Source organism: Morone saxatilis, unplaced genomic scaffold (assembly GCF_004916995.1).
Source record: "Morone saxatilis isolate NCDOM2014 unplaced genomic scaffold, NCSU_SB_2.0 Contig1, whole genome shotgun sequence".
Lineage (NCBI taxonomy): Eukaryota > Metazoa > Chordata > Actinopteri > Moronidae > Morone > Morone saxatilis.
Window position 1 is genome coordinate 20,192,362 of NW_023339651.1, and position 11,849 is coordinate 20,204,210.

The following is an 11,849-nucleotide window of genomic DNA, read 5'->3' on the forward strand; positions in this document are numbered from 1 at the left end:
GTCCAGACAAGCAAATATAGTACAGTTCTGCAGGTTGGCTGTAATTGAATCAAACGACACGTTGTCTGCAATTAGCTTAACCCACTGTCTATATTCAGGTCTGACTTGGCTTTTCCGGTTACCATGGATAACCCTAGCAGCTAAAATAAAGCCTGTTGGTGTCTGAGCAGATGCAGGCTTGGCAATCTTGGGTAAACAGGAACTTTCCTAACAGGAAAAGTTGAATTGATACAGGCACAGGTATACCTAGCTACTCCTGTAATGTTCTGATTACTTCTCTCCTGAAAGGCACAACTAGAGGGCACACATTTTGAGTTGAACCTAAATTGAAAGAAGGTATCTTAAGTTGGCATTTATAAAACAAATTGTGCACTCTGGGGGTTTCTTTATGAAAAGGAAGGGTGGACTCGAAAAGCCAGTTCAAACAGCATCTGAACTGTCCACCTAAAGCACTCCTGAATGCCTGTAGCATTCTACGGCCTTTACAGAGGTGTGGTCAGACTTTGATGTTGTATCTTCAATGGACTTAAAAGACGGGGGTGGAGCCTGAAGGCTTTAAAAACCCATCTTTATATGATATACAGAGAGGCTAACTGCTGTCATAGAGCAGGTTTATTGACTGACTGAACGTTCAATACGTGACTACTTTGAAAGTCTTTATACTTCATGTACTTCTTTCTTCGTCTTTCTATCCTGTCCATGTTGTAGTGGAAGAAATACTGGTTTGTTCTGACGGATCACAGCCTGAGATACTACAAGGATTCAATTGCAGAGGAGGTGAGTTTATTCATTCTCTATTGCGTATTTTTATGTTGAACAGTTCCATGTTATTGCCCGTGTCTCATCTCTGCGTTACCTCAGGCCTCTGACCTGGATGGTGAGATTGACCTGTCTACTTGCTGCAATGTCACTGAGTACCAGGCTCAACGCAACTACGGCTTCCAAATACATGTAAGAGCCTCGGCCTTCTCATAAAGGACAAATGTGTTTAACATGTATGTTCACTTACTGAGGCGTTTATATTGTTTATTAGCGTAGGTAAAGTGTTGTGTCTTCCTCCCACATAGCCCTGACCTTTTTAATAAAGTAAAGCCGTTGTACATTGTTCTGTGGTTCAATGCAACAGTCCTGTAACAACTTTGTCCAGCTGTAGTTTGGGTATTATTAGGTTGCATTACAGTGTGAGCTGTCTCTAATGTTTTTGCTTCTCTTAATATGTAAATGGCGTAAAACAAAATATTAGAATACCTTTGCAGTCCAATACAGCTGTATACAGTATTAACAGCCTCAAACTGTACCATAGTGTTATCAACACAGACAACTCAAGTGGTGGGCATTTCTCATGCGGTTGCAGATAACAGTCCCCTCCCTCCTCCCCACGTCCCCCCAATTCCGCTGCCTGCCCTTTGAGGACCACCTCATTCTCTCTCTTGATTGGATAAAGTGGGAACATGCTACCAGAAAATGGATTCTCTGTTTGCTGCAGAAAGGAGGGACAGGGAGACCCATGTTACTGACTGAACACTGTATATCAGTGATGGAAGAATGTACAGCTATTGAATACTAATTTAAAAAAACTTGCTTGCTTAAAGACCTTTTAATAAACCCAAATATATTAAATAGATATCAACCACAGTATAAACAGAATGTCAAAATCTGATGTTGTACAAGTGTATCAAGTGTGTCATATCAACACTCAGTTTAAACTAAAACAGAACTTTAAAAATTGAATTATAATTTATTACAGGGCTCTTGTATCACATTTCATATCCTGTAGGTGTTTCTATTTTTTTGGGGGTCACAGTGTATATTTCATGGTGCTTTTAAATGTTTAGACCCAAGAGGGAGTGCACACTTTGTCGGCCATGACGGCTGGTATACGCAGGAACTGGATCCAGGCAGTCATGAAGAATGTCAGACCCTCCACGGCCCCTGATGTGGCGAGGTCAGTGCACTCATGTCCGCACCCATCCCTAAGTTTTAACTACAATGACAGATAACTGTTCTCAAGCAGAAGTGTATAAAGTTGTTTTACTGACATTTTTTGTTTACAAGGAATTTGGAAAAAACCCATCAACAGCTAATTTATGATTGATACGGTGTCAGATACTTTCACTTTTTTGTAGAAAGAAACTTGTAGCATTCTTTCTCTCGCTTCATAGACTTTGTAGAATATGTGACATAAACAAACAAGACAAACTAGTTTTATTGTGTGTATGTAGAGATAACCCTGGACCTTGGGGATTCTGATCTGTTAGGACACGGACAGCAGTTTGGAACTAAAACTGACTCTCCTGCCTGTTTCACTGCCTTTCAGCTCAACTGAGGATCATGGTCACCCTTTGGAGGGTCTGGTTAGGCCAGACGTCGCCCAGGACTCTCCCTCCTCTGAGGCCTCGTCCGTGGAGAGAGAACCCACTCCGGGTGTGGTAAAGAGCCGGGCGCGCGAACGCAGAAGAGAAGGCCGCTCTAAGACCTTCGACTGGGCAGAGTTCAGACCCATCGCTCAGGCTCTGGCTCAGAAGCGGGCGCAGGAGGCTGAGAGCCTCCACGCGGACCTTGGGGAGCTGGAGCGCAGTCGGAGAAGAGAGGAGAGGCGGAAGAGGTATGAGTCCGTGACCATCTCTTCGGGGGAGAACGCATCCGTTAAAGAAGGAGGGAGAACGGACTATGAGAGCGGAGAGGGAGTCGAACAAACGGATTCATTAGGTCCCATGTCTTTGGAGAGGCAGCAGAGGGTGGAGGAGGTGATCGAACAACACTGGCAGCAGGTGGAGAATACGCCCATACGGGAGGAGAGGAGGGTACCTTTGCCCACCGCGGTGCAATCCAGAGAGACTGCAGAGCTGGAGCAGCTACTGGAGAATTACAAGCAAGGGGTATGTTTGTTTCAGTGTATTACTGAGTTCTAGAGAAACAAGCAGTACATCAAATAAAGGGAAGTTGTGACCCACTGTTCTCCATATCAAATGTTTATGTCAAGTTTAAGTATGTAAATTCGAAAGTCCTCATTCCTCTTCTGGCAGTGTCTGTGTTTTTGAAACATTTCTTTTTTGCTACATTTCCTTCATTACGGCATCCCATTAAGTTGGTTCCAGTCTTATGTGATAAAGTAATTAAGTAATAATATAATAATAATAATTATTTCATCACCCCATCTAGGGCTGAGCGATTGGAGAAAGATATGTAATTGCAATTTATCTCATTAATATTGTGATTGCAGTTTGATTTGAAATTCTCTGTTCTCTATAAATAAACTACAGGCTGAATTTGTACTTCACATTATATTGAACAAAATATGATTGTAACAAGAATAATGCCATATTTTGTTTCTACATGGAAAAAATCTGGTAAAATAATGCTCCCGTTAGTCGTGTTCAGGTTGTTATTTTTCCTCTTCAAAATCAGTCAACTTCTACGTAAACTGCCTGGTTTGCAATAGAAAAATGTATCAATATGGTCTTACATTTGTCTACACCTTTCTGGTATATCTCACATTACTCCAAATATTAAGTTACTCATTAATTACTCATTAATATTATTATAGAATCTAATTTGAACATTAAAAAGTGGCATCACAATTAATATTTATATAGTCGACAATAATGACAAACTGATAGGAAGTTGTAGTATCGGTAATATCTGACTTTTTGATATCTGACTTCTTTTCCAAAATTAACATGAGGCAACATTGCCACAGGATTGCTTTTTTATTTATTTTTTTTATCTCAAGCTGATGGATAATGGTGTTTATTAACACTAAACAACAGCTGTGTGAATTTCCTGGCAAAAGTTGTCATAAACGTTGCCTTTGTGGTTGTTAAGACTCTGTTAATTACCTAATTTAAACCTCAGCTCCTGTGATTTGAAAAATGCACTCTTTCAATCCATATCGGTCGATTTTGATATAAAAACGTATTCATTGTTCAGGCCTTGTGCCCCCCACTGGCTATACATAAGCCATTTCACATTATTAAAAACACACCCTTTAAAGTAATGAAAACGTTCTCCGTGCTGCTCCTGCAGATAGAGGACCTGAAGGCACAGTTGGAGAGCTGTCACCAGCAGCTCCTCGACTCAAACAAGCACAAGCAGGAGCTGGAGCTCCAGCTGAGGACGGCTCTGGAAAGAGAGCAGGACATCCGGTCAGGTTACATCTCTCCGGTGAGTTATTAGTCTCTGTGTATTGGGTGTGCAGCTGCATTGCACTGTATGTTATTCTGCTATGGTGGGAAATCCTGTTTTAGATCTCATGCGTATATTCTCTATTGAGCAGTGTTTTCTCCTCCATTTTGTAACATTCTTTGCATGTATTTTATTGTAAGAAAACATCAAACAAACTGACATCAAAGCAACAAAATGGCTACAGATATGTGCCTTTGCATGAGTTCATTGCATGTAAAAGAACATTGATATCTTATTACTACATTGGCTTCTACTAGTTAATCTCCTATCTCTGTTACAGGTCTGTAATGTATCTGAACTCATGCTAGCTGTTACTTTAGTATTGCGTTGATTTTGGACCAAGGAAAGTTTTGTCGTAGCTGATGTGACTTATGCTGTGATTATTTCACTCTAAATGAAAAAGAAACATTTTTAAATTAATTATTTTTTAACTCAACTGTTAGGGATAATGTTTCCGTTGCATTTAAGTTTTTTTCCATTCAAGCATTTTTATTTTTTGTATTTGTATGGATGGAAACACACTTTTTGTCATCTCCTAAGTCATGTAATAACCAGCCGCTCATTTGCATACAGTTCAAATTATGAAAATTAAAATGTAAGTGCAAATGGAGTATGGAGGCAAGAACATTTAAGAATAATATAATAATAATTGTTTTGTATTACAGGCTAATTTCCATTAGATTTTTTAGTTATTTTTCTATTTCAGAAGTTTTCTTTTTTTTTTCCTGATTCAAACCCATGGTTTGTTACACAGAACCATCTAGGAAGTCATTGTTGGAAACCGTTTGGAAAAGGGCAGGCACTTTCAAAAAATACTTAGAAGGTGATTGGATGAACCAGCTGTCTATCACAGGCAAACTTCAACCAATCAGATTAACAAACCACAAATAACAAAACTATCTTTTACATCGTAAACAGCCTTCAGTGTCGTTTTGATAGAGCTGATGCTAGCAGCATCTACGCTAACCCCCTTACCAGACGCTATTGTTGATTTTTGAGCGAATAGTCACTTCTCATGCTTGTCATCACATACACCTACTGTTAAACCACGCCTGTACCTCATGCCGTAGCTGCCAGTAGTTCCTCATAGGACACTGATTGGTCTAAAGCACTGTGATTCAGACACAAGTGCATAGCTTGAAGCCTGGCAAGATGGATTTTTCGTGTCATCACGCGAGTCCAGCTGCCTTGCAAGGTTAGATTCTTTCTATTAGTTGATTCCTTATTTAAATTTATATTTAGAGTGATATTATCCTCCATAGTCACTAAAACGATAGCTCTACTTGCTGAAATGTTTGGCTCAATGTGTATAACCTCTTGGCTTGTTTTCTAATTATTTGCATGGACGTCAGATTCTCATCTTCTATTAACTGCTCTACAGACCATCCATTTATTATTCTGTTAACAAATATTGTATATAGCTATGTAATGGCATAAATCTGTGTCGTTGGATGAATTCTTGTGCTTGTGTGTCGATGTATGGATGGATTTGCCACAGTGAGGCTGAATGATTACTTTGATAGATGATTCAGTTTGAATATGGTTGAGTTTATGGTGATTTTTAGACTATAGTGTATGCAATTTTTGTGTTGCTTTTTGTTTTGGAAATAAAAACCATAAATGGCTTGCAATGAGTTATGCAGAGAGTTTGAAAATATATTTGAACTTGAGATTTTAGGTGTATAATACTATTCACTATCTCCACTCAGAAAAGAATTGCTTTGGTGCAAGAGCTTGGACCAGAGAACCTCAGAAATGTGTTTGTAGGACCTGGTATGCCTTCCATCCCTGAGTAAACCATCTAGCTGAAACTAATATTGCATTACTTACCTCATGAAGTAACTTTTAACCATTTAATGTGCATGCTCTGTTGTGATTAACTAACCCTGGCCATTTAATCTCTTTCCTATGCTTTGAATTTACACCATTAAACCTAAGGGAATTTTGAATTTGTTTTGAATCACTGTTAATTTTCATAATTTGGGATTATCATGTGGGAAAGCTAACTGTAATGTGACTTTTTAATTGAAATTAGATGAAAATGATTGGTAGTTAACGCTGAAAATTATTACCAAGCTTTATGTCTCCCCTGCTGTGTGTTAACCAAATGTCTGGTCCCCTTTTCCAAGCTGGAGCACCCTTTGGGTCTGGAGGCTGATGTGACGCCCCAGACGAAGAGGCCCGAACTGGTTAGTTCTCAAGCACAGAGTTTAACAAAGAAGTACCAGGAGACCAAAGAGCTCCTGAAGCTGCAAGAGCTGAAAAAGCGCAATATGCAGGCACAGCTTGGCCTCTCACTTTCTCACCTCCCCATCAAGGAACCTTACTTTTCTGAACCCCATAAACCATCCATTCTTGAAGGTCCTCCCCCTGAACCTGTCCAAAAAACAGTTAGCTTCTTGCTCCAGGACAGCACAGAGGCAATTCAAGAACTAGAAGACTTGATAACTGATGAACCTCTGACCCTAAAAGAGCTGGCAAAGTTGTTGAGATCCCATAGTTGTAATAAAGAGACAGCAGAGAAACATCAACTTCGGAAACTCTTGGAGACCTGGAAGTACCATCAGGAGATAGAAAATGAAACATTAAAAAAGAGTTTAGCAAGGGCAGGAGAAAGCATCCGTGAATACGAATCCCGTCTTCTAACCATGGAGGATTTGTTGGGGAAGGTTCAGAAGCCAAGTTTTGAAAGCCTAAAAAGCCCCTATGGCCCCCTCTCTGAAATTGAAAACCATTCAGAGACAAGCGAGATGACGATTGGGATACTCTCTCAGAGAGCTGAACTTCTAACAAGTGAAAACGGGGCATTGAAACAGCGATGCCAGGAGATTATGAACCAGCTGACCGAGGCTGACAGAGAAATAGATAGACTGAAAGCTGAGCTGGTCAGCCAGCAGGGCGGCAAACAGCATCATATGGTCATGGAAGAGTTGAAAAGACTGAAGGCTGAACTAGCTGAAAACCAGGCGAACGCTATAGACAGGGAGTATTATGAGAGGGAGCTGAATGAGAAGTCCCTGAGGCTTCATGAAGCTCTGGTTACATTGGAGGAGCTTGGCAACACCCTAAAAGACACAGAGAAGAAGCTGCAGTTGAAAGAAGCCACACTGAAAGGTTTGGGCTATCGAGCAGATTATGAGGACGAGGAGTTACAACCTGAGAGAGAGCAACTCAAAGAGCTACTACAAGCCTCACAAGCAAAGTTATTTGAGAACGAGGCAAACCTTCAGTCTACAGAGCAGCGCTGTTTGGAACTTGAAGCCAGGAACAGTGAACTAATCATACAAAACCAGGAATCTGAGAGGGTCAGTAGAGAGAAGCTAAGAGAAGCAGAAAATGAAATAAGAATGCTGCGAGAGAAGTTAGAAATGAAGACAGGTAGAGTTGAAGAGACAGTTAGTGAGTGTGTTGAGGCAGGAGAGAAGCAGGTTGACGGTAAAGGACTTATAAAGCAAGTTGTAGAAGAGATTGAGATGAAGTCTGAGGCGATTAATCAGGTTTTAGAGATGTTAGCAAAGGTAGATGTTAATGTAGAGAAAATGTTCAGTGATTTAAAGAGCACTTTATTCGGTTCTTCAAAAGAAGAGCCACTCTGTGTGAGTCAGAAAGACATGAGGTTGGTAATGGAGGGAGAGTTCTGGAGCCGGCTGTTGGGTACATCCGAAATAAAACCACAGGAAGACAGGCACAGCTGTGAAAGAGGTGTGGCAGAACAGATGATGGCACAGAAGCACTTGATGCTCTTGATTAGAAGAATTTGTCCACAAGCAAGAGTTGAGAGTGAGGCAATGACAGAGCCAGATTTTGCAGCCATGTACAGATGGCTCGATAGTGAAACAAATGCTCTGATTCATAAGGAGTTAACAGAAATCCTGGAGGAAAAGTCAAATGTTTTGAAGCAGATTGCATCCAGTGTGCAGTTGGCCAAAGATGACAAGCTTCTGTCTTTGGCTCTAGCAAGCTTTGATTCTGGTCGAGAACAGAAACAGTCTTCTGAATATCTGTTTGATGCCCTTCAAGAAGCCTACGTGTCTTATGTGATCACTAGGCTGAAAGTCCAACATGAGAAAGAACTAAAGCAAAAGCAGACAGAAGTTCAGATTGGTAGCATGGATTGTCCAAATTGTCCTAAATTAAGAGAAGCTACCAGAGATCTTGAGTCCAAACTGGCAGATCTTCAGAGTCAACTATCTGAGGCTTCTTTGAAAACCACCACAGGGCCACAAACTTTAATCCAGATCGAAGGAGAGCCCATTGACTCATTGGATAAATACATTGAGCTTGATGACATGGTAGCCAGGCATAGGAAGGAACTACGAGAGGTCAAAGACAGCTACGAGCAGGAAGCTGAAAAGCTGAGACAGGAAATTGCTAAGGCCAGTGATATGCTGCGTCTCCGATCAGAAGAAAACGTAAAAGAGATCGACTCGCTGACGAACTGCATGGAGAACCTGAAGAAGAAGCATGAGTTGGAGAGGGCAAACCTCATGGAGAGGTTTGAGCGGGAAATGGAAGAGCTGAAAAGCATGATGAGTCCGGCAAACCCAGAGAAGACCTCGACAGACGAGGACAGACCACCGCATCATGCCTCGGCCCAAACATCCACCCTGAGGGAGCGCATTCAAGAACTGGTGACCCAAGTCTCAGTCATGACCCAAGAGATGAGGCGACGCGAAGAGCAGGGAGACATTACGACTCTGCGGCTGAAATACGAGAAAGACCTGGAAAACCTGAAGGTGGAAGCGCTCCTTGTCCTTGCCGTCGTCCATCTGTGATGCCTTGTGTTCCTTTGTGACATTCCCAGATCCCGCTTCCTTCCCCAACCCCTACTCCCCTTCCTAACCTCGCTCACCCTACTCTCGCTCTTTGTTCTGTAAACCTTTTTTCTTCTGTGTTGCATGAAAACTAACCTCCTTTAGGTTTACGTGATCATTGGCACTGCAGTAGTTGTGTACTGAGGAACCCATTTTGTTGAAATTACAGTACATCGTGGAACTTTGAGTAACTGGAACATCAGATTAGCCATAAAAAAAAAAACAACACCAAAGCTATCAGATTCATTCACACATCATATCAGCCTCTTCTCTGAAATGAGTTCCTCTGGTCATAGTTCAATGTGCTTATTATTCTAACCCTTTGACTCAGCTATGCCGTATTTTAAATTGTTAAGGGCAAAGAGTTGACCCTTTTTTACGCTGTTGACTATTTAATATTTTAAACAATGATAATTGGCCATTTTACCAATTATCATTTAAAATGATTTTGGCTATGAGTTTAATTTGTATGGGTCTGATCTCTTTTCCTTTGGCTGTTCCTACTAACAGTTAAAATGTAATCCCTACTTTCTCTGAATAACAGTTGATGGCATAACATTTAAAATCTTTGACTCAGCAATTTTAACTCAGGGTCTACTTACTAAGTTTTCCTAGAGCTTTCAACTGCATCTCACAGTCATCAGCAGCAAATGGACGTGTTGGGTCTGTTGCCATGATGTAACCAAGTATGGAACTTTGGTTGCATCATAACAAGTCATATATTGGACAACATCCATGGCAACTGAGCCAATAACTTAATTTGCTTTTGTAAGCAGTGAAATGTGGTTGAAAGCTCTGAAATAAGCTAGACCCTTACTCTTGATTATTTTGTAATAAGGTCAAAGTTAAAGGAAAGATTTACGCTTTTGTATTTCTTGTTATGGTCGGTTCACCCAACAAACTAAAATCCGTATTTTCTCACTTACCTTAATGGTATTGGCCAAACGGATAGTTTTGGTTTTATTTGTGTAGGTTTACCCAAAACAGAGAAGCTAAAAAAAAAAAAGTTGCTTAAAGCACCCACATAATGCTATTTAATAAAAGCTCAACAGAAATGCCTCTATCCATAATAGTGTCAATATTAGTCATGATAATTCAAAGATCTGGCTATAGATAGTTTACGGCACTTTCTACCTGAAACATACTTCCCTATGACCACTACTGTTAGCAACTTTGCCTCTGAAATAGCTTGTTGCTGTTGAAGTTTTCAAATGTAAGTCCATTCCATTTACCTCCTTTTTATTGGGATGGTTGTAAAATTCCAGCGGTCTGTATTTCAAACCCTCTGCAAATCAAACTGAAACTGCATCTGCATGGCTAGACGCCACAAGGGTTAGTCAGGAGGAGGAATAAGTGCGTTGTGGACTAATATCTGCTGTGGATCAATACGCATTTAGCAGGCTAGTAAGCATTTGAGGCAGCAGGACAGTGTATGTGGGGTTGAGTCAAAATAAACGTGTGTGTGTGTGTGGGAATGTGGGTTAAGCTCATCTAGCCTAATACAATCATGAATGCTGTACGGTCTGAAGACAGTGCAGTTAAATGTTATCTTCAGGCCGTAGGGCTTTTTTTTTTTTAGGTCAGGCTTGCCCAAACTAGCACCTTTGGGTGGTATGGGAGGAAAGGGAGAGAGGGGAGAGTATCCTCATAACACGCTTTTTAGAAAGCGCCATTACACTGGCTATTATAACTAGTGATGCAGTTTCCACAGGAAGGGTTTCAATGGCCTTTGCCATTAGCGGACTAAAAACCTATCTGCTTTCCGTCCTCTATTCACTGCCACTAATCTTGAGGACTTCAGGTTCAGTCCGGCGGCTGGGGTGCCCTGGGCCTGCGTCCCTCTCTCTGCCTCGGCTCTAGCTCCAGGCAAACCAGGGAATGGAGGCTCCAGGTGTGTTTTTCAAGGATCAACCCCTGAGAGCTCAGACCAGTAACCACTGTGAGGAGGTGAAACGTCTCCCACGAGCAAATGTAAACTTCCTGCTCTGACACAGGACCCGTGCACAAGCCTTTATTTAGAAGCATTGTCAAGCTATGTGTTTGCTGTGGTAAATAGATCTGACAGGTAATGGCGGGGGCATGACGATTGAGTTTTAGTTTTTTGAGACATAAGCCCTTGCACCACAAGAAAGAGTCACCATTCGAAAAGTACAGTACTAACCTTAATACCTTAGTGGGACATTTAGGAGGATCTACTGGGCAGAAATTTAAATATCATATGTATTAAGGTATTTTGTAACTAGTGCAACATCACCTGGAAAATAAAGAATGCGTCTTTTATATATCTACAAGACGCACAGGTCCCCTGCCAGGGGAGGCCACCATGTTCTTCACAGATAGCCCAAACAGCAAAACAAATTCTCTCGTCTACATAGGTGGAATGCGAAAATGGGAAATTCACACGATAAACTCAAGTGTTTTTTTATTTGGTGATACAGAATATCATATATGGTCCATATAATATCTAAACTCTTGATTCAATTTTCAGACTTTTATGTATTCTCAAGTCTACCTGGCAAGTATAATAAACGACTTCAATTAATATTATTAAAAAGGAAGACATTTTATTTAAAAGCATAAGGCTAGTGGATATTCTGCTTTCTTCTTGTCAACAAAAGTCCCATTTGAAAAACAAAACCAACAACAAAAGTCATTCCACTAACAAGTATTATTTTGATCAAAGCCGTGATATATTTTCATTCCTCTTTGCCATAGAGCTACACTTTGTCCAAAAACTTAAAAGAAACACAATCAGTGGAGCCACACTGTTGCAATAGCTGACATGTTCCCTTCATGTACCACACACGGACAACACCACACACACACACCACCAAACACACACACACACCA

General features: G+C 40.9%; 1 protein-coding gene across 3 annotated transcripts in view; it reads left to right on the plus strand.

Annotated features, from left to right (window-relative positions):
- The window catches only part of mprip (myosin phosphatase Rho interacting protein), a 45,631-nt gene that overhangs the window by 22,331 nt on the left and 11,451 nt on the right, over positions 1-11,849 (plus strand). For 2 of the 3 annotated variants that reach the window (XM_035671128.1, XM_035671137.1), the window contains 6 exons: positions 709-777; positions 862-951; positions 1,836-1,945; positions 2,318-2,879; positions 4,027-4,164; positions 6,315-8,921. In XM_035671128.1, the coding sequence (XP_035527021.1) occupies positions 709-777; positions 862-951; positions 1,836-1,945; positions 2,318-2,879; positions 4,027-4,164; positions 6,315-8,921 (3,576 nt within the window). The remainder of the gene's footprint in view (positions 1-708; positions 778-861; positions 952-1,835; positions 1,946-2,317; positions 2,880-4,026; positions 4,165-6,314; positions 8,922-11,849) is intronic. The other variant, XM_035671146.1, reaches the window with a different exon arrangement.